General features: G+C 53.9%; 1 protein-coding gene and 1 long non-coding RNA gene across 4 annotated transcripts; one reads left to right on the top strand and one right to left on the bottom strand.

The window, feature by feature from the left end:
- Positions 1-661: 661 nt before the first annotated feature.
- LOC116455509 lies at positions 662-7,993 on the bottom strand. Its single transcript, XR_004244409.1, has 4 exons — positions 7,401-7,993; positions 2,647-2,725; positions 1,931-2,043; positions 662-1,135 (listed from the first exon to the last, which is right to left on the bottom strand). It is a non-coding gene; the product is annotated as an uncharacterized LOC116455509 (long non-coding RNA).
- Positions 6,059-10,524, top strand: IL10 (interleukin 10). Of its 3 annotated transcripts, XM_032133458.1 has the most exons (5): positions 6,059-6,284; positions 7,614-7,676; positions 7,948-8,100; positions 8,636-8,701; positions 8,972-10,524. In XM_032133458.1, exons 1-5 carry the CDS (start codon positions 6,123-6,125, stop codon positions 9,062-9,064), a joined length of 537 nt encoding a protein of 178 aa, XP_031989349.1. In that variant the 5' UTR covers positions 6,059-6,122; the 3' UTR covers positions 9,065-10,524. The 3 variants fall into 3 exon arrangements, with proteins under 3 accessions (XP_031989349.1, XP_031989348.1, XP_031989347.1); XM_032133457.1 differs by having other exon boundaries at positions 8,636-9,051; XM_032133456.1 differs by lacking the exons at positions 6,059-6,284; positions 7,614-7,676; positions 7,948-8,100 and having other exon boundaries at positions 8,161-8,701.
- The last annotated feature ends 10,656 nt before the right edge of the window (positions 10,525-21,180 follow it).

The following is a 21,180-nucleotide window of genomic DNA, read 5'->3' as shown; positions in this document are numbered from 1 at the left end:
CAGTAAATTCGCTGTGGATTCTGTACGCAACCGGCTCCCGGCGCCGGGTTTCGGTTTTGGGTTAATATTGCCCCTCTCAATTTCACAACCTCACCGAGCCAAGGCTGGTTTCGGGATGGATGCACGTGAGCTTGGGGAGTTCTGCTCCAGCTCTGGCCCCAGGGCAAGGAGAGATGGGCAGTAAGGGACAAGCAGGGAAGGCTGGCACATCACAGCCACTTGGCTCCAACAATTCCTGCCTTATTTGATAACACATCCTGTGGGAAGGGGAAAATCCAGGAGAACTGGGCACTTTTTGCTTGCCTCTAGGTGTAAATTCTTGTAAAATCATGCTGTGAAGCAGGGTTAATTTTTCCAGAGGCTCATCCTCTTACCAGTTATCCTGGATAGCTCTGCCTGATGGGGAGCACCAGCTCGGCCCTCTGTCCCCTGACCTCGGGGAGCACTGAAGGCTCTGGAAAATGCCAAGCACTTCCTCACTGCACAGCCCCTTTCAGCCATCAATATAAACCAGGGGCACTGCGAGGATTTTGAGTCTTCATTTGACTTTATCTTTTCCGCAGACGCTGCCGGACACTCCCGAGGCGCAGGGATGAAGGGCCCATCCCTCCTTTCCCGACAGCAGAGGAAGTTTGCTTCAGATCATTGTTTCTTCTTCTTCTTTTTTTTTTTTTTAATCTTCTTATTTTTAAACACCATTTTCAGTGAGGGGTTTTCCACCATTCAACTTCATCTTCCACTTCTCAGTTACAGTCCTCAAAAGTGACGGGGAGACCAAAAACAAAACACAGACGCAAATGCCTGATGCTGTTAATGAAATAAATCTCCCTCAGACTTCCACAGAAAGATAAATCCCAGGGAAATTGGTGAAGAGGCTCAAGGAGAGCAGTGCTGAGCAGGAGTGGAGTTGACACCCCAGTTCCCATGGGGAGCAGCAAGATTTCAGGAATTGCTTTTCAGTGGTTGAACTCCACTGCTTTCAGAACTCAATTTCAGCCCCCACGGCAGGGGGTTGGAAACAAAGGACCTTTGCAGTCCATTCCAACTCAAACCACTCCATGATTCCATGAGTTTCTTTGGGTCTCCATAAGCAGATATCTGTCAGGAGAAGGAGGCTGGATTACCTGTTCCCTCCCTAAAAAAACAAGAGAGAACAGAAGGGGGATCTGAAGACTTCCAAAAGCCTCCGAAACCTCTGAACAGCTCGTCTGGTGGATCATGTTTTGATCAAAAAACCACAGCAAAGCCTTTGGAGCAGAAAGATACAGTGGCAGCACGTGGAAAATCCCCTGACAGCACCGAGGACGCTGCAGCATCCCTCGAGCTCCGAGGATGAGCCACCATCCCCATCCCCGGCCAGCGCTGAGCCGCAGTTTGTGGGCTGGCAAAGAAAACCCAGGATTTCCAAACCCTCCGCGTGAGCGCTGCACAAAAACCACCCCGAAACCCCACGGTGTGAGTTGCCAGGCCAGTGTTGGCTCCAGGGCCTCGTGCTGCTGTGGAAAATGAGTGGAGCTGGCTCTGAAATTCACCCTGGGGTCACACGGAGCTTCCGAGCAGCGGCTTTGCCTTATCTGATTTCTCAAACCGTGACAAGGAATTTCTGTCTTGTGACCCCTCAGCACAATAAATATGCTGGGTTTGTGTTATTGGTCAGAGTGTTGGTGCTAAACCATGACAAAGTCAATATTCTCCAGAAGATCCACCCATCTTCTCCCCAAGTAATACCAGAACAAGAAAAAAGAAACTCCTCACAGCAGCACTTATGCAATGAGCTGCTCAGGGCAGGAGTTGCTCAAAATTGCTTCTGTAGAAGGATCAAAAAAAACCCCAAAGGGCACTGGAAGTGATATTTGGGCAATGGATTATATATTCAGGGAGCTTTTTTTGCATACCTTTACACTTTTTAATTGTCTGCGGAGAAACTCACCTGAGTAAACCTCACTTGGAGCACACAGTCCCCACTGCTGAGACTCCAGTGCCAAGGTCCCATTGGTTTCTCTAAGGACAGTGCTGTGAGCATCATAAAATTCCTGTCAACAGCTGATTTCAGGGCAAAATAAAAGAGATAAAAATGTAACAACACCTCTGTTTGCTTTGTGGAGTGGGGAAAGTCTCATGTGGGTGATGGCAGCATCACTGAGCTCACCCATGATTCCTCACACCCCTCAGAGAGGGGCTTAAAATGGCAAAACTCATGGAAAATTGGGAATAAAGCACAGCTGGCTCTTCTAGGTTGGCAGAGGGCACCCTGGAATTCCAGGGGGGATAGTAAATAGGGATGTTATTCAATCTCTGCCTTAGGCTGCAGCAGAAATGCAAATATTGAGAGGTTTATGCAGGCAGTTAAAAAGCGCAAATATTTCTCAATTAAGTTCATCACCAAAACTGAATCTGCAGAGGGGAGAAAGTCTCCACCCCTTGATTCTTTCATGTGCCAGTTCCAGAGAGTTCCAGCTTAATTTAGAACACGTGGAAGTTCTGGACCTTCTAAGAACTTCTTATGTAATTCTCTCTCTGTGTCGTATCAGAAATCACATCAAAGCCATGATTGATTCATGATTAATAATCATGAATCAATCCTATTTCTGGACAAGATAAACTGGTGACATTAGTTAAATTTCCAAAGAGCAATTTGGGATTTACCTGTTGAGGTCGATGTGAGTCACGCTGTGAGTCCCACCAGGTTCCCACATGTGAAATGTCCAACGTCACGCCCCGCCAGCTGGAAAAAATCTTGAAAAAAACATGAAGCAGTGCACTTGGTGCTTCACCAGGAACTGTTAGTCATCAGCACTGGGCTGCTGAGGGAGCAGATGCCATCGCTTCAAACACAGGGTGAAGGAAAGGCCACCAAGGCCCTACTTCCCCCGCGAGCGTCACTGGCAGCAGATCATCCGGATCTGAAGGGATGAGAAATGGGGAATTTCTGAACAGGAAAGAAAGGAGAACACCACTGTGACAGCCTGGAAATGTAGGGGACCCTCCAAGTTATGTCTAGAATAGACAGTGCAGAAAATCACAGAGTCACAGATGACTGAGGTTGGAAAGGACCTCTGAGATCATCGAGTCCAACCTGTGACCGATCCCCACCTTGTCACCAGACCAGAGCCCTGAAGGCCACGTCCAGTCATTCCTTGGACACCTCCAGGGATGGTGAAGCCCCTCCAGGGATGGTGAAACCCCTCCAGGGATGGTGAAGCCCCTCCAGGGATGGTGAAACCCCTCCAGGGATGGTGATACACAATGTTCCTCTGTCCGAAAGCAACGGCAGAGACCAAGATGGCAAAAAAAGTTTAAAAATTCTCACATTAAACCTTGTCAAGGTAAGAAAAGCCCCTTCAATTATCAGGGCCCGGTGCCACCCTGCTCCAATGATGGGACCCTGAGGATGTCTGACCCCAAGCCGTGCCCAGGACCATGTCCAGGACCATGTCCAGGACCATCCTTTCCTCATGGCACGCTGTGGGAGAAAGTGTTTGCCCCCAGGCCTCTGTTTCGGTGCAGAAGCAGCGTTTGCTGCCCCGTTGTTTCTTGTGAACTCGCTGCTCTCAGAAGTTTGTGGGAGGTGGGGTAAAACTGCACGAACGGCTTTTGAGTAACACATTCTCCTTCCTGAAATGATCTTCTTGGCAAAGATGAAAGCTGTTTCCTAAAGATTCAGAGATACACCCACGCGGCCCGGACACTCTTCAGGCAAAGGTGCTTTCTTCATTCATGAGCGCCGGTGTAGTAGCGCAGTCACCGCCTTTCCACAGCGCTCAGCAAGGCTGACTCAGAGCGAAACTGCCCCGTCAAGATCTCTGACGAGGCAGAGGAAACGCAGGTAAACACAGCAGAGAATCGCCCTGCGCAGGCCAGAGTTTCCTCTGCGGAACGGGCACGGGTGCCTGACGCTGCTGCCAGCCCCAAAACACAGCCCGGGGTTCCAAAACGGGGAGGAGGGAATTGCACAAGAGCCGGAGCGCTGGGCGCGCTCGGGATGTCAGACGTGACCTCACGGACAGCCCGGGGTGGCTCGGAATGAGAGAAGCGTGGAAACGAGCGCTCAGCCCCCGGGCAGGGTGGAAGGAGGCTCCTGGAGCTGCGGGGCTGATCCAGCTCCTGCTGGTGCCAGGGCACGCTCCCAAAGCCCCTCTGCCTTGCATCCCGTAAAAATACCAGCAGCTAAACCCACAGCTGGCCCTTCCACTGCAGGGGAGTGCCTGGGGCTGCATCCTTCCCTGAAGGGAGCAGGATTAGCTCCAGGATTTGAGGATCACAGGATCCGGGATCACACAAACCAACCTCACGCATCAACTTCCATGCCCTGACGAAGCTTCAGCAGCCATCCAGGTCTTGGCACTGAAGATTTATTGACCCCTGGCAGGTTGAAGTTAATGCAAAAGAAGCAAAAGCATCTCCCCGTGTGGGATCCCAAGGAAAGGTGGGATCCTGGCTGTGGGAAGTGAGTTTAAGACTGATTCTGTCTGAGCTTTCTGCCCTTCTCCTTTCAGATGGATTCTGCTGGTGGGAAAAACCCCATGGCTGTGTTAGAGCAGGGGAAGAAAAAAGGGCCACCAAAAACATGACCCAGGCCATGATTCAGCTGCACTGATGTCCCTGCAGTGGTTCCCCGGGAGCAGCTTCCCCATCGCCTCTGGAAGAGGTAACACAACAGAAAAAAGGAAAACAAATCACAAAATCCCACACTTTCCCTGCCTCAGACACTCCAGCTGCTGATGTTTCATCCCCTTTGCTCTTACACGTGTGCATGCCAACCATCCCTCTCTCCTGCCCCCAAAAATAAAATGAAAAACTCTCAGTGTGCAGGAACAAACAATTCTTTGCATTTTTCCAGCAATAAATTCCCTCTCAGAGGTTCACAACTTCAACTTGAAAGAAGATCAGTGCCATGAAGGAGATGAGAATTTAAGGGATTGTTCCCTAATGGAGGAAGGCTTCCCTACTGGGAAGAACGAGCACTTTTAAAATAGCATGAGGGATTTCAAAGAAAACCCCGTGATTTCAGAAAAGTCAAATTTATCTCCCTTCTCACTTTCTGCAATGCCAAATTCCTGAATAAATAAGTGAAATCTTTATCCCAAGGAAGCAGGGGATGTGGACTAAAATAGATATGGAAAGAGAGGAGAAAAGAGAGGGAAGCGGAAAATGGGGAGACGTCACAGGAATTCTCTGAGGCTCCACAAGGAGAATTTTTATCACAGCTGGGACAATCAGTCCCAGCTAAGACAGCTGCTTGGATGGGGCTGCTGTCCATTTCTAGGAAACAAAATAGGATTTAAAAGCCTGGAAAATGAGTTTTTATGACCTGCTCATGCACTTTAACACCAGGCATAAAAGTAGTGGCACAAACCCTGCTCCTCCCCTGGAGGATCCACAAGGGACCAGAGCAGGACTGGAATCCTCCACTGGGATCCCCTGATCCTGTTAGCTTCCAGCTGAGTTTTGGGAGCACCAACTGAGCTTGCTGAGCAGTGAAAATTCACACTGGCTTCAGCAGAAATATGCATTAATGGAAGAAAATTAAAATTAATTAAAAATGAAGATTTCAGATGATTATGTGCATTTGCAGATTAGAATGCCAAAGGAAGAGACAGAGAATTTGTACAGTTCGTGAAAAGCAGTTCTGCTGAGTGATGCTCTCTGCAGGTTTGATACTGAGATTTAAAAGCAACAACACTTTTTTTTTTTCCCCTAACCATATAGCATTCATCTAAAAATAAAAAATGGAACTGTTAGAATGAAGTAATCTCACACAGCACCTTGGCTTCTTCGTGTCTCTGCAGCTTTCCTCCTCAGCCACAGCTAAATTTACAAGAAACAAGCAATGTAAAAAAAAAATGCAGAGTCTAAGCACAAAAAATCGATGGGGTGTGAGTAGAGGAGGGGGGTCAAAGAACAGGAAACCCAAGTTGACGGGAACCCAAGTGACATTTGGGCTTAATGAATGACTTAAAACCCCAATATTGCTCGTCAGGAAATGGGGAGAGGAAATAGACTGATGTTTTGAGAGTATAAATTAGGGGCTCCATCAAGGTGAGAGCTGCAGATCTGCTTTATACCCTCCTGTGGAATCCCTCCGGGAGCTGCAGCAGAGGGAAGCAGCCCTTTCCCACAGCATGAGGACCTGCTCCAGGGGCACAGCCATGCCCATCCTGCTCCTGCTGCTGCTGGGCACGGCGCCTGCCCGCACCCAGCCCTCCTGCCTCCACTTCCCCGACCTCCTGCCTGCCAAGCTCAGAGAGCTGAGGGTCAAGTTTGAGGAAATTAAGGATTATTTTGTAAGTATCACCCTGCTGCTTTCTCCTCGTTCTGCCTTTTTCGCAATGTTCTGGGATCTGGAGGAGGGGGAAGAGCTTCCTCCCAGCAGAAATGATTTGGCTGCGTTGCGTTACGGGTGAGCAAGAGCAGCTCGGTTTCACTGCTCACTGAGAGAAAATCTGCAAGGCTTTTCTTCCTAGTTTTAATTACAATGAACTCGAGATTTCATAATGAACCTTTGCAAACCTTTCTAGCCAGGCTTCCCCAGAAATGTTGCAAACCAAGTTAATCACTGAATTAATAGGAAGGAAATTGTCTTTTCTTTAGGGCACCAAGGTCCAGCCCTGCTGAAGTCAGTGCCAGGTGAAAAGGGAAACCTTTTGCTGCAGATTCTTTCTTTGAAAGAACCACAAAAGCCTGCACTGGGTATTTTATGAGTGGAGGAGCAGAGCAGTAACTGAGCACCTGCTTTGGTGCCTGTGCAAGGTCGCTGCTCTGCATCACAGGAGCCTCTCAGGGCTGCTGAGCAATCAGCACTCGGTGCACTCAGAGCATCTGCCATGGCATCAGTACTGATAGAGGCGCCTGGTCACAGCTCTGTTGCTGTTTTAGTCCATGTCAGTGTGTTCTAGCAATAAAACAAGATAATTCTCCAGATTGAATCTCAAGCTGATGTCATGGCTTGTATTCGTTACCAAACAAACACAGCCAAGACTTCAGATGTAGAGCTTGCTGTGAACCTCCCAGATAATGTTGGGAAAGAATATTTTTAACCTCTCAGGACAGCTTTGAAGCCTTTGATGCTTTGGGTGGTGCCTGCCCACCCCACCGCAGTTGGTGCGACAGAGGCGCCTCGGGAACAAACTCCCACTTTCCCCATCAGCTGGAGGCTTACAGGGGTAACAGAACCGGGGGGATTAAACCCTCCTGCCCTGGCAGAGAGGTCGGGGTGGCTCCCAGGGGCTGCCACGGCTCTGATTCCTCTCTGAGGAGCGTTGGTGTCTGCAGCAGCACCTCACACAACACCACCCTGCCCAGCTGAGGCGAGCGAGCGGCTCCAGCTCAGCCGGAGCAGTTTGACGTTAACAAAATCAATGGCACCAAAGGTTGTGATTGCATTTTCCTGCTGTCCTGACCTGACAGTCCTTGTGCTTCAAGGATGAGGACCAGAGAATTGGTGACTCCTGTGCCTGGTGTCACGGTGCTCTGCACGCTCCTGCGCTGGGTGCCCTCTGCCTTTGCTGCAGGGAGACCCTAAATGAAGACAAGGGAAGGATCATTTGTTAGGGCAACTTGAAAGAATTGGCTGCCTGCCTGAAAAACTCATTTTTAACTCCATCCTCCCCCAGCAATCGAAAGATGACGACCTCAGCATCCAACTGCTCAGCTCCGACCTGCTGGAGGAATTCAAGGTAAGAATCGCATTCCCTCGCGAGTTCCTTCTCCTTCCCCATCCTTCCCCGGCATTTCATAAGAGGGGAAGCCAGCTGGAAACTGGGGCATGCGCTGCTGTCACGCCAGGCTGGCTGTGCCACCCTGCAGGGACACGTGTGGCTGCGGCGGGGCTGGCGCTGCTTCCCCCGCAGCCAGCGCGGCTCCCACGCCCGGCTCTGGTTTGTACAAACGCCCACACCCCGTGCTGGTGGCCATCCCCAACCAGGCTTCCCCCTCCTGTCGCCCCAGGGGAGCCTCGGCTGCCAGTCGGTGTCAGAGATGATGGGGTTCTACATGGAGGAGGTGCTGCCCAGCGCAATGAAGACCAGCACGCACCACCAGCAGAGCGTGGGCGACCTGGGCAACCTCCTGCTGAGCCTCAGGACCATGATGAGGCGCTGTGTGAGTGGGGCTCGGCAGCACGGGGGTGGGCAGGGTGGGCAGAGGGTCCCCAGGAGCAGGGCAGGTGCAGGAGCAGGGATCCAGGCAGGCAGGGCCCTCGAAGATGGGGTTTGTGCTCACCATCAGTTAAATGAGGATGGTGCAGGAGCACCACGTGCAGCCAGCCCTGCACGTCAGAGCCCGGCTGAAGAGACAAAGAGAGGGCAGGAGGAGGTCTGACCCTTACCTCGATGCTGGGGCTCCCAAAATCACACCTGCTGCGGCCATGAGTCCATCAGTGCAGTCAGCCGGGACAAACCCTGTCCCAGACACAGGGACACAGGGCTGGGAACGGCCTGAGGGTCCAGGCTTGGGTCACTCCGGCTCCTTCCATCAGAGCCGGTGCAAAGCAGCTGGAATTGCTGCCCCCGTGGCCCCACAGGGGAAGGGGAAGGTGGGGAGCAGCAGTGACAAGGGACAGGAGGAGGGGACAGCCACCACCACACCCCTGGGGAGGAACCCCTGGGCTGAGGCCGCTGCTCGTGTCCCTTTGCAGCACAGATTCTTCACCTGCGAGGACAGGAGCAGGAGCATGAAGCACATCAAGGAGACCTTCACTAAGGTAAGGCCACGCTCAGGGGCTGGGCCGGGATGGGAGGAACCTGCTGCCACGGCAGGGCAGAGATCTGAGAGTGGAGAACAGAATCCCAAAAAGTCTTTAACCACATAAATTCTTGCAGCAGAGGAATCCAGAGGGCAGTGATTGAAGGGTGGGAATTCCCAGGGGATCAGGCAGAGAAGCTGGAGGTGTCCGTGGAAGGAGGACTTGTCCAGGCATTGTATATCCCATATCTGTGACAGTCACACTAAACACACCCGGCTTTCCCTGCAGATGAACAAGAACGGAATCTACAAGGCCATGGGAGAGTTTGACATCTTCATCAACTACATCGAGAAATATTTGATGATGAAGAGAAGGAATTGAGAGCACCCCTGGGTCTGCATCTTCCACACCAAATCCTGCTACTTGTTCAAAAATCACTTTAGGCTGCAAGAGCTCAAATGAAGTTATCTCAGGGTTCAGGTTAATAACTTCCAGCTTAATTTTGTATTTAAAAGTTATTTTTTTAATAATTGAATTTATTATTTATTACTTCAAATACCTCAGTGTTGATGTTTACAATGTGTTTTGAAGAAAGGAGTGATGAGCTTGTAAATTACTATTTATTGTTCGATATTTTAATACTGTTTATCATAGTGCTATTTTATTCATAGCTTCAAAACATCCAAAGCAGCATTATTCTGGAGGGCAGACAATGAGCTGAGCTTATCCTGAGTGCAATTCCACTCCTGATTAGAAGCAATTCCAGCTCTCAGTTCAACAAAATTTAATTTTAAGCAAATGATCCTCTCCTCGTATCCTATCTCTCTGTTTATTTATGCAATCAGGTGCTTTTATGTTTAGGAGGAGAACAAGCCACAGCAACAGCTTGGTTAACTCCACCTTAGACTTCAGCCTGTAGGTTAGTCCAGACTAAATTTTAAAAATTAGTAGTAGGAATGAAATGTTTGGTTCTAATAGAACTTGACTTAAATATCGCTCAGCATCTGCCTTCCAGAGCTGCTGGGTCGGCCACTCTGCACTTTCCAAAGTTAACCTTACTATTTTCCAGTCTCTGATTGGGTTTTGCTCACTGTTTTACTGTTGTTAATCTCCTCGTAGAACTTAGAGGATATTTTAGTTAACCACCATTTTAAGGTGGCTTGGGTAATTTGCATTCAAATCCGTGCTCCCAGCACTGCCGATATTGGGATTGGATTTTTAATCCCCACGAGCAGTGGGAGCAGCTCCAGTGCCCCAAAAGTGGCTGATTTTAGGGCTCAGCTTCCTCCTCACCCCAGTGTGCTGCGCTGCCCCGGGAGGACACTGAGCCCAAGGAAAAGGCCACAACCCCAGAGAGGCTTTTACTTCTAACATTTAGGAGTGAAAGGGCCCCCACCCGATGAAACACTGCCAGTTTGGTGTTTGCCGTGCAAGTCCCGGCTGAGGAGAGGTTCTTTATACCGCATTTACTCTTTGTGGACATTACGGAGGCGGCCCGCCCGCCCGGGAGCTCGGCATCCCGGAGCAGGGCAGCAACGCTGCTCCGTGGGTCGCTCCTCCTGCTGAAAGTGCGGGCTCAAGGGCAGCCAAAGCCTGTAAAACTTAAATTAAGCTTCTTCCCAGGGTACATTAAGCTCCCACTGAGCCAATTCTGCGCTTGTTTTTCTCCCAAACACCTTGACATCGATGTTGCGGGAGAAGCGAGGACAGCCCTGGAGCCAAGGGCAACATCGGCTCCTCTCCTGGGGGGTCCCACGGCCTCTGTCACTGCGTGAACTTTCGCCTATTTATCTGTATGAAAAGAAATCCTTTATTTTTGCTAATAAAGACTTCCTGATGAATCAAGCCTCTGTCCTGTTCTTGCGAGCTGTTAACGGGGCTGTACATCAGCCCCAGTGCGCGGATGCTGTGCCCGGTGTCACCGCGCTGGGAAAGAGCCCGGCGGGCACAGATCCAGGTGGGAAGGACCACCAGGGAGGAATTGCATGTGTTAACGACCAGGAAGGTGAGAAAACCTGAGGTCCTCACATTTAAAAGCAAAGTTCTCACAAAATACCTGTTACTCATCTCTTACAGCGGAGAAACGCCAGCCCCGGGTAATTCGCGGGTCTCTCCAGGCTCTTCAGCCTCTAATTAGCAACTGCTTCAGGCAGCGTCCTTTTTAGAGCAGCATTTAGAGCTCTAAATCGTGCCCAAATATCACTGATAATCACCAGGGCTTTCACCTCGCTTCCCCTGATTTACAGGAGAGAGCACCGCTGCCTTCCTTTGTCTGCCGGGATGTTTTTAACTCCGCGTTTGTTCTCGGGCAGGACCAGACCTTGATTCCCGATCAGATCGTAGATACCAGCTCAAAACCAGACTAACACAAATTAACACCAGAACTGCTCGTTTCGCGCAGGCTGGGGGTTGCGTACTTGTGCAGGTGGATCCATGGGCACATCCCGGACAAATCTGAGCGGGAATTTACAGCTCTGTTTTTCCTAAACCCAGAGCTCAGCCAGCAAAACCATCTCCAAATTCCGGCTCACCGACAGCCCAGGCACCTGCCAGGGCCACATTCCTATTTCACTTTCGAGCCTCTTTCATTTTCGCCTCTCTCAGCCCTTCACTTGCAGGTCCAGCAGACTCCAGGCGCTTATGGCAGTCGGAGTTTCCTTCCTCACTGGATTAGGAACAAAGTTTTTCACTCAATACAACAATTTCAAAGTCTGCTTCTGCCCAGACTCCAGTCTGATGTGGGTCAGTGGAATCGCTGCCTTTGTCCCAAGAGATCATTGATGTTCTCAGCCAAACCTGCACTTACAGCTCAAAGCACTGCTCTCTACGTCTGCTGCACACGCTCCTCTGACCCCTCTGCACCTATTTCCATCCCTTTTCCATAAGTTTTCTTCCCTAGAGAGGCAGGAAGCAGCTCTCAGAGCCCCTGTCACCAGCTCACAGCAGGAGATCGAGGACCCTGGGCCGAGGAAAAGGGCAACATCAGCTCAGCTGTGGAGAGTTTCTCAGTAAAGCTCAGTCAGTCTGCTTCAATAACCACAGGAAGGAGGCAGATGGATCCTCGTGCAGCACAGAGAGAGAAGGTTTCCTGTTACCTGATGGAGTTGTTTGATTCAGAAGGAAAAGGAGGCAGAACAAGCCAGCGCTCCGGCTGGGATGGATGATCGGCGTGGGACAGGAGGTGGCACAGCAGAGAAATGCAGCTGAGCCCCTCTGGTGATGCCTTAGGTTTTAACCTTTATATTTTTCAAATTCTGCACTGCTTGGTGTGTGACTCTGAAGTTTCTTGTAGCCTGATAATTTCTGCTCTCTCATGCTAGGTAGACACAACAAAGCCTCTCCGGCCCTGCTTTCCAACGACACCCAGACTATCCTAGGCCAAAAGTATAAACCAAAGAGCTGCAAAGGGGGGTAAGCTGAGGGGAAAAATGAAGCTTTAACCGGAGAATGAGCCCTGCTAAGCAAATGAACCTAACCTATAAAAGAGTGAAGAACTCGTGACCTGGGGTCCATTTTGGGTCCATTTTTGAGAGTGGCTTCAGGGTCCCCAGGGGGTACCTTTGAAGGCCTTTCAAATAAATACCTCTTTTAACCTTTACTACTGTCTAGTCTCTGTTTCTAGGAGGCCTCTTAAGGCATCGCTGACACTGGGCTGGGAAGCTGCGAGGACCATGGGGAGCTGCTGCAGGGCTCCCAGCACAGGGCACAGCCAGGGGACCTTTTGTGGTAGATTCCTTGCAAGCCACATGCAAAGTCATCTGTGGCATTTGTCACCGGAATCACGGGGCTGTCACGGTGCAGCTCTGGTGGGCAAAAGCACGCAAAGATCTCTCTGACTAAACACGTGCATCATATCCCAGAAGTTTTAGGAGGGGTGTTCTGGAAATCCCGGAAGAAACCATCTGGGAAAGCAAAGGCAGCATGTGTGGGGAGAACTGACATTTCCAGGGGAGGAGCAGCACCTTGAATCATCCACACCGTGTCCTCCAGCAGCGTTTTCCCATTGCTGGAGCCCTGTCCACAGCAGTGCCAGAACACATTGCTTAAAGAAACAGCAGAGAAAACCCCAAATGGCAGCTTGAAGAGCTGGGACACTCAGGGCAATTCATCCAGGTGACCTAATTCCATCCAGAACGCTGGCACCAGAATCACCCAGTGTCTCTCCAGGCTGCACCCTGTCTGATATTGGGTGCAGGCAGCAGCTCTGCTGATCCCTTAGATCTCAGCATCAACTAAGCCAAAAATATCAGTGTTTGGGGGAAAAAAAAAACAGTAAAACCCAGCCTTTTGCTTCTCCTGCCTCCCCAAAAGGCACGGCTCCTCATCCCCCAGGGCTTAGTGCTGATGTAGTTCCTGCCAATCTCAGTGGCAGTCTGGGTGTTACAGTAACAGCACAAAGCCGTGGCAGAGATCAAAGGTGGTGGTTTCTGGTTTTGTTATCCCACAGAAGTTGGGTTTCCTTGCTGGGTATCCTCGCCCTGAGAGCGCTGCCTGATCAGCAGCCCCAGACCTGAGAGCCCAAAACACCTCCCCGACCTGACCTCGGCTGCTCCTGCTCTGCCCCAAGGCTGAGCTTCCCACCGGCCCAAATTCTGCATCTCGACCTGGGGCTGCCTCAGAGCCTTCTGCTGCCTGGGGGAGCTGCTGCTTCTGCTTTTGCTTTTTGTGTCTTTAGAAACTTTCCTCAAAGCTGTCCCGGTGCTGGACAGCCCGTGCTTGTGGTCAGGAAAGTAATGAACCTTCTTTGTCATCTCCTGTTGGCCAACGCGAGGAGGGCAAATCCCAGCTGAACACCCGGGTGGAAGTGTGTCCAGAGCACAGCAGGACAGACAGACATCCCTCATGTACCAAACCTTGTCACAACCCTTCAGCCTCCCAGGGTGCCACGAAGACCAGGGACAAGTCTTGAGGTGATAGGAGGGACCTTGAGCACAAAAGAGGCAAAATCAAAACAAGCAAAGTCTGCTATAACTTCTTTTGAATTATTGAAGCTTTCAGAACTTTCCTCATTTTGTTGCGGCTGTAGTTAACACTTGTTATTTAACTCGAACTGGCTGCACCACTCAGGCCCACGCAGCTCCTGCCTCTCTGTGTCCTAGATTTTGGCAGCACGTGACTGAAATTGGGGCTTTTGTCATGAAAGAGGCCAGGGGGAGCAGCAAAAGCAGGGCTGCGAGCCCTAGCTGGGAACGTAAATCACCGAGGGGAGTGGGGAATTGCAGAGCTCCCAATTCCTTACCTCAGGCGGGGAGAGGCTGAGTAATTACCAGAGCTGGGGATTGCTGAAGATGCCACAGCCACACTGGTGCTCATCTCCATCTCCCAGGGCCAGCCGCTCTCGGACCCCGCATCCCAGCCGGGAGCTTTGGAGTCACCCACCTCCTGTTCCAGGGGGATGGCGAGGGGAAGCCGGAGCTGGGCAGCGCTGGGACTGCACCCAGAGCTCCCCAGGAACTGCACCCCAAGTTCCCCATCACCAAAAAGCCCCGGGTTACCCACGGTTAGCGGGGATGCATCCCAGCAGGATGCATCTGAGGCAGGGAAGGGATCCAACCCTGACACACCAACCTGTCGGAAGCCTTGCCCCATCTCCGCTGCTCCCAGACCCTGTTCGGAGCAGAAAGAGAACCGATAAGTGCTGGTTACAAGGCAAGCAAAGCCACACAATCCTCGAGGCTGGCTGGCGCACGGAGCAGGGGCTGTGTGGGACCGCGGGGCCGGTTCACAGCGGGTTCTCAGCAAGGTGCCCGGTTTCACCGAAGCTCCGCTCGCACGGGGCCGGGCCCTGCCGCAGCCGAGCCCCCGGCGAGCCCGGGCAGCCCGGAGCTGGAGGTTTCACAATGACTCAGGGCTGGTTCCCCTGAGAGCAGCAGAGCCCGGGCGGGCTGGGGGAGCAGCACCCACAGGAACAGGCGCCGCTCGCTCTCCCCTCCGTGCTGAACCGCTGGATCCTGACACAGCCTGGGGCTCTGGGGAGGGCTCAGACCACAAATCGAACCCCAGGGACGCTCATGAGCACAGAATTGTCTGGGTTGGAAGCGACCTTAATGATCATCCTGTTCCCACCTCGTGCCGTGGGCAGGGACATCCTCCTCCATCCCAGGGTGCTCAAGCCCCGTCCAGCCTGGCCCTGAGTGTTTCCAGGGATAGGGCAGCCACCACCTCTTTCAGCAGACTATTTCAGCGTTTTACCACCTTCGTTTTAAAAAGCTCCTCCCCTATATCTAGTCTAAATCTACTCGAATTAAAACCATTATCCCCTTTCGTCTCACAACGAGCTCTTCTGAGCTGTTCATCCCCACCTTCCTTAAAAGCCTCCTTTAAGTATCAAAAGTCCACGAAGCAGCAATGACAACGTGAGGGCACAGAGATGCACCAGCCCTGTGCCATTTCTGGTGCCAGCCCAGCCAGCGGTGCATTGACCTGTGACAGAGCGTGGGACACAGGCACTGACGCTCCCGGGGCTGTTGGGTGGCGATGCAGGGGAAGGAAGGGATGGAACTGCTTCCCATCCCTGCCAGATTCCCTGCACCCTCCAGGTGCTGAAATCAGAGCACTTCTCTGGGCTTTCCAGTGGAAGAGGAGATGGAGATTCCAGCCCACAGTGCAGGGAGAACACCTCAGGGTGTTGCTCAGGGGTGGCGATTCAGAGGTTTGACACAGCCAGTTCTCATCTTCTGCCTTGTGACCTGTTGCCTTTGGCCTCTTGGCAGGGTCTCTCCATCATTTCATCACACCCTGAAGCAACCAAACCATCTCCTTTGCTCCAGAGCTGGACTACAAGGTTCCTTTCCTGGCAGTAGCACCAGATTTACTTTTTTCTGAGCTGAAACTTGGTTTCCTGACTCTTTTGCAATGCTGAGCCCAGCTGCTGTGACTGGCACATCTCACACAGCCTCTCCACAACCTGCTGGGTCTCATTTTTAGAGCACTGAGGAACAGCTTTGCCTTTCCTGGCTGGAAAAGGCGCTGCAAAAGCCTAGAGCAGGATTCCTGTGGGCCTGTTTTACCCCGATGGGGCAATTTCTGGAGAGAACCTTACTCTGAGCAAAAATCACATCTCGTTCTTTTGCTTTCACAGCCAGATTTCCATCAGCACCTGCCACTTTACAGCCAGCCCTCAGCAGGATCCCTGCAGCCCCAGGTCTGAGCAAGCCAATGGATCTTTTATAAATCCACCGTTTTCTGAGCATTAAGCAATTTAGCCGTGCTCATGCCAAGCCTCGCACCAGGAAATCCTGACATTCCCCTGATGTGCCTGGTCCTAATGCTTAGAAAAATACAGCCATCGACTGATTTTGCACTGAATCTTTGCCTTTTTGAGGTGTCCAGCTTGCCAAGGAGCCGTGCCCAGGGTACAAACCGACCCAGGGCAGACAGGCAACCAAGCCAAAGCCTCCCTGGCTGGCAGAAGGTGGCAGCTGGCTGCCAGCAGACTGAGAGCAGCTCTGCAAGTCCTGAGAGCCCAGGCATGGAAAAACAACTACTCCCAGTGGTAAATAAGTGCAATAAATAGTAAATAATCCTCATCATCACAGAACAAAGGGCAGTAGTGAAACAGCAACCAGCCGAGGGCTCCTCGAGTGCCGTTGCACAACGCGCCTTCCTCCTGCTCATCCACACGAGCCACAGGACGTTCTGTCCTCCTGGGGCTGTCCAGAGTTGATCAACACCACGGGAGCACAGCAAACCACGACTGGAGGAAGGGGCTTCACCTCCATCCTTGCAAGAGCAGCAGACACTTCTCGTGTTGACAGACTAAGAACAGAGATCTTCATGATTCACCCCTCTGGTAGCAGCAAACACCGATGATCTGCCTGGAGCAGAGCCAGACTTTTGATCAAAATCACCTCAAAAGCGAGAAATATAGAGGGTTTTTTGTTTTTTTTTTCCTTAGCAGGAAGCTTGATGCTAAAAATAAAGCAGGTGGGGTGAGGAGAGAGGGGTTATTTTTCTACTAACTACTAAAAAATTTCAAATGTTGCAGTGAATCTTTCACAAATTCCTCTGGAGTCAGCAGCTCGCAGGTCCCCACAGGTTTCCATACTCTGCTCCCACTGCAGCTGACTCCTGCAAATAGCTGTGGCCATCACCTCCCACAGGTCTCAGACCTGCACCTCAATCCAAGATTTTATATCCTGGCTGCCCCTGGGTTGTGTTTCCCAAACCACAGAACCCCAGAATATTTCTGGAAGGGACCTTAAAGCTCATCTCCTTCCAGCCCCTTGCCACAATGTGTGAGTCCATCTCATCTTCCCCAAACCAAATTGGATTCCTTCCTGCTGCTTTTCCCACCCTTACCTGATCCCAGGGGGCACAGAGCCCACAGCACTCCAGCAGCTCTCCTCTGCCCTCTCCGCTGCTCCCCAGCCCATTTCTTTACAGCGCCTTGTGAGCAGATCTGCCCCAAAATTTGGGTTTCAAGTCTAAAAGCAACGAGATACGGCCCTGGGTGAGTGAGCCTGTTCTCACCAGCCGCCCACACTGCCCCAGCTATTCCTTTTAGTATCAACAGCTTTACAGAAAACAGAGCTGGGGTTTATCCACCCAGCCACTGAAAGCAGTGACAGAAAGAGAGCCTGGGTGCAGCAGCATGGAGGGCAAATCCCCTCCAGAGGGACATTTGTGCTGGGGAGGGAGGGAAGGTGGAGGGTGGATGGGGTGACACCTTGTGCACCCCTTCTTCTCCAGGAGTTGGGACATTCAGGAAAGCCTGGGAAGCTTCAGGACCACCCTAGGAGACCCTCTCTCCACTGATGGCTTCAATACCAGTGTGAAATTGAGGGGAACAGAGGGGAAAAATCAGCCATGGGTGCCCACTCTGCTCTTCCCTCCCCAAACACACACAAAAAACATTTCAAGCCACAAATCATCCCACCGGAGTTGAGATTTGTGTCAGTGAGCACCGTAATTTCCAGAACAGGATCTCAGTAATAGAAGAAACCTGAACCTCATCCCCCTGACACAGCCTCGGGGTTCATTACCAGGATTACGTTTGTTTAGACAATCTTCTGGGTTTTTTTCCAAAACGTTGAACCTGCGCAAGCCTGCGAGACCTTGCGGGCACTGTGGGATGGAAAATCCTGCCCATGCCTCACACTCTGCCCGTGCCTCACACTCTGCTCGTGCCCCACACTCTGCCCGTGCCTCACACTCTGCCCGTGCCTCACACTCTGCCCGTGCCCCACACTCTGCCCGTGCCTCACACTCTGCCCGTGCCTCACACTCTGCCCGTGCCTCACACTCTGCCCGTGCCCCACACCCTGCCCGTGCCTCACACTCTGCCCGTGCCTCACACTCTGCCCGTGCCCCACACCCTGCCCGTGCCTCACACTCTGCTCGTGCCCCACACTCTGCTCGTGCCCCACACTCTGCCCGTGCCCCACACCCTGCCCGTGCCCCACACTCTGCCCGTGCCTCACACTCTGCCCGTGCCTCACACTCTCCCCGTGCCTCACACCCTGCCCGTGCCTCACACTCTGCCCGTGCCTCACACTCTGCCCGTGCCCCACACTCTGCTCGTGCCTCACACTCTCCCCGTGCCTCACACTCTGCCCGTGCCCCACACTCTCCCCGTGCCTCACACCCTGCCCGTGCCTCACACTCTGCCCGTGCCTCACACTCTGCCCGTGCCTCACACTCTGCCCATGCCTCACACCCTGCCCGTGCCTCACACTCTGCCCGTGCCTCACACCCTGCCCGTGCCCCACACTCTGCCCGTGCCCCACACTCTGCCCGTGCCTCACACTCTGCCCGTGCCCCACACCCTGCCCGTGCCTCACACTCTGCCCGTGCCTCACACTCTGCCCGTGCCCCACACCCTGCCCGTGCCTCACACTCTGCCCGTGCCCCACACTCTGCCCGTGCCCCACACTCTGCCCGTGCCTCACACTCTGCCCGTGCCCCACACTCTCCCCGTGCCTCACACCCTGCCCGTGCCTCACACTCTGCCCGTGCCTCACACTCTGCCCGTGCCCCACACTCTCCCCGTGCCTCACACCCTGCCCGTGCCTCACACTCTGCCCGTGCCTCACACTCTGCCCGTGCCTCACACTCTGCCCGTGCCCCACACTCTGCCCGTGCCTCACACTCTCCCCGTGCCTCACACTCTGCCCGTGCCTCACACTCTGCCCGTGCCTCACACTCTGCCCGTGCCTCACACTCTCCCCGTGCCCCACACTCTGCCAGTGCCTCACACTCTGCCCGTGCCTCACACTCTGCCCGTGCCCCACACCCTGCCCGTGCCCCACACTCTGCCCGTGCCCCACACTCTGCCCGTGCCCCACACCCTGCCCGTGCCTCACACTCTGCTCGTGCCCCACACCCTGCCCGTGCCTCACACCCTGCCCGTGCCTCACACCCTGCCCGTGCCTCACACTCTGCCCGTGCCTCACACCCTGCCCGTGCCTCACACCCTGCCCGTGCCTCACACCCTGCCCGTGCCTCACACTCTGCCAGTGCCCCACACTCTGCCCGTGCCCCACACTCTGCCAGTGCCCCACACTCTGCCCGTGCCTCACACTCTGCCAGTGCCCCACACTCTGCCAGTGCCCCACACTCTGCCCGTGCCCCACACCCTGCCCGTGCCCCACACTCTGCCCGTGCCCCACACTCTGCCCGTGCCTCACACCCTGCCCGTGCCTCACACCCTGCCCGTGCCTCACACTCTGCCAGTGCCCCACACTCTGCCCGTGCCCCACACTCTGCCAGTGCCCCACACTCTGCCCGTGCCTCACACTCTGCCAGTGCCCCACACTCTGCCCGTGCCCCACACTCTGCCCGTGCCCCACACCCTGCCCGTGCCTCACACTCTGCCAGTGCCTCACACTCTGCCAGTGCCTCACACTCTGCCAGTGCCTCACACCCTGCCCGTGCCCCACACTCTGCCCGTGCCCCACACCCTGCCCGTGCCCCACACTCTGCCCGTGCCTCACACTCTGCCCGTGCCCCACACTCTGCCCGTGCCCCACACTCTGCCAGTGCCTCACACTCTCCCCGTGCCTCACACTCTGCCCGTGCCCCACACCCTGCCCGTGCCTCACACCCTGCCCGTGCCCCACACTCTGCCCGTGCCTCACACTCTGCCAGTGCCTCACACTCTGCCCGTGCCCCACACTCTGCCCGTGCCTCACACTCTGCCAGTGCCCCACACTCTGCCCGTGCCCCACACTCTGCCCGTGCCTCACACTCTGCCCGTGCCCCACACTCTGCCCGTGCCCCACACTCTGCCCGTGCCTCACACTCTCCCCGTGCCTCACACTCTGCCCGTGCCCCACACCCTGCCCGTGCCTCACACCCTGCCCGTGCCTCACACTCTGCCCGTGACCCACACCTCTGCCTGCTGGGTGTGTGTGCAGCAGCCACGTTTCCTCTCCTGAGGAGAGCAGGCATCGAGCACCAGGCCTGGGCCAGCGCCAGGGAGGGACTCACTGCTGCGGAGCTGGGCAGCCCAAGAGGCTCCTCCTGGCTCAGGTTCGAAGCGGAGGCTGGAGGAGGTGGCTGAAGCTCCTCATGGCTGTTCCCAGCTCCCCTCTCGCAGCATCTTTGTGGGATTTGACCCCCCTGCAGCCCCTCTGCTGCTTAGAAACACAGTCACAGTCTGGTTTGGGTGGGAAGGGAGCTTAAAGACACCCAGTGCCACCCCTGCCACACCTCCCACTATCCCAGGCTGCTCCAAGCCCATCCAGCCTGGCCTTGGGCACTGCCAGGGATCCAGGGGCAGCCACAGCTGCTCTGGGCACCCTGTGCCAGGGCCTGCCCACCCTCCCAGGGAAGGATTTCTTCCTGATGTCCAGCCTAAACCTGCTGTCTCCCAACCTGAAGCCATTCCCTCTTGCTCTGGCAAACAAAGCAGGGATGCACCAGAGAGCCCAGCGAGCCGTGGCAGGACCATCCATCCCACTTCCTCCCCAGCAGGAGATGATGAGGGTGAGGAAGGCACGTGGGGACCTCACCACTTCCTCCTCTCCCGCAGCCAGCACCGGCACGGGCAGCGGCAGCAGCTCCCGCAGCCCCCGAGGTGACAGCGGGGACCGGGCACAGCCGCTGGCAGCCGCAGCACCCCCGACACCGGACGTGCAGTGTCCCCTGCCGGCACCCGGGCGCAGCACCCACGGCCACGTGTCCCGAGTGTCCCACACCATCATCCCACACCGCCCCACACCACCCCACACTGTCCCACATCATCCCACACCATCCTACATCATCCCACACCATCCTACATCATCCCACACCATCATCCCACACCATCCCACATCATCCCACATCATCCCACACCATCATCCCACACCACCCCACACTGCCCCACATCATCCCACACCATCCTACATCATCCCACACCATCCTACATCATCCCACACCATCATCCCACACCATCCTACATCATCCCACATCATCCCACACCATCATCCCACACCATCCTATATCATCCCACATCATCCCACACCATCATCCCACACCATCCTATATCATCCCACATCATCCCACACCATCATCCC

Source organism: Corvus moneduloides, chromosome 24 (genome assembly GCF_009650955.1).
Source record: "Corvus moneduloides isolate bCorMon1 chromosome 24, bCorMon1.pri, whole genome shotgun sequence".
NCBI classification, from domain to species: domain Eukaryota; kingdom Metazoa; phylum Chordata; class Aves; order Passeriformes; family Corvidae; genus Corvus; species Corvus moneduloides.
This window is presented reverse-complemented; position numbering and strand designations above follow the sequence as displayed.

Bases quoted from the DNA above. Each gene is read 5' to 3' on its own strand.
- IL10 (XM_032133456.1), top strand. From the start codon at position 8,231: ATGAGGATGGTGCAGGAGCACCACGTGCAGCCAGCCCTGCACGTCAGA. The intron at 8,702-8,971 runs GTAAGGCCACGC...CTTTCCCTGCAG, and splicing joins TCAAGGAGACCTTCACTAAG to ATGAACAAGAACGGAATCTA.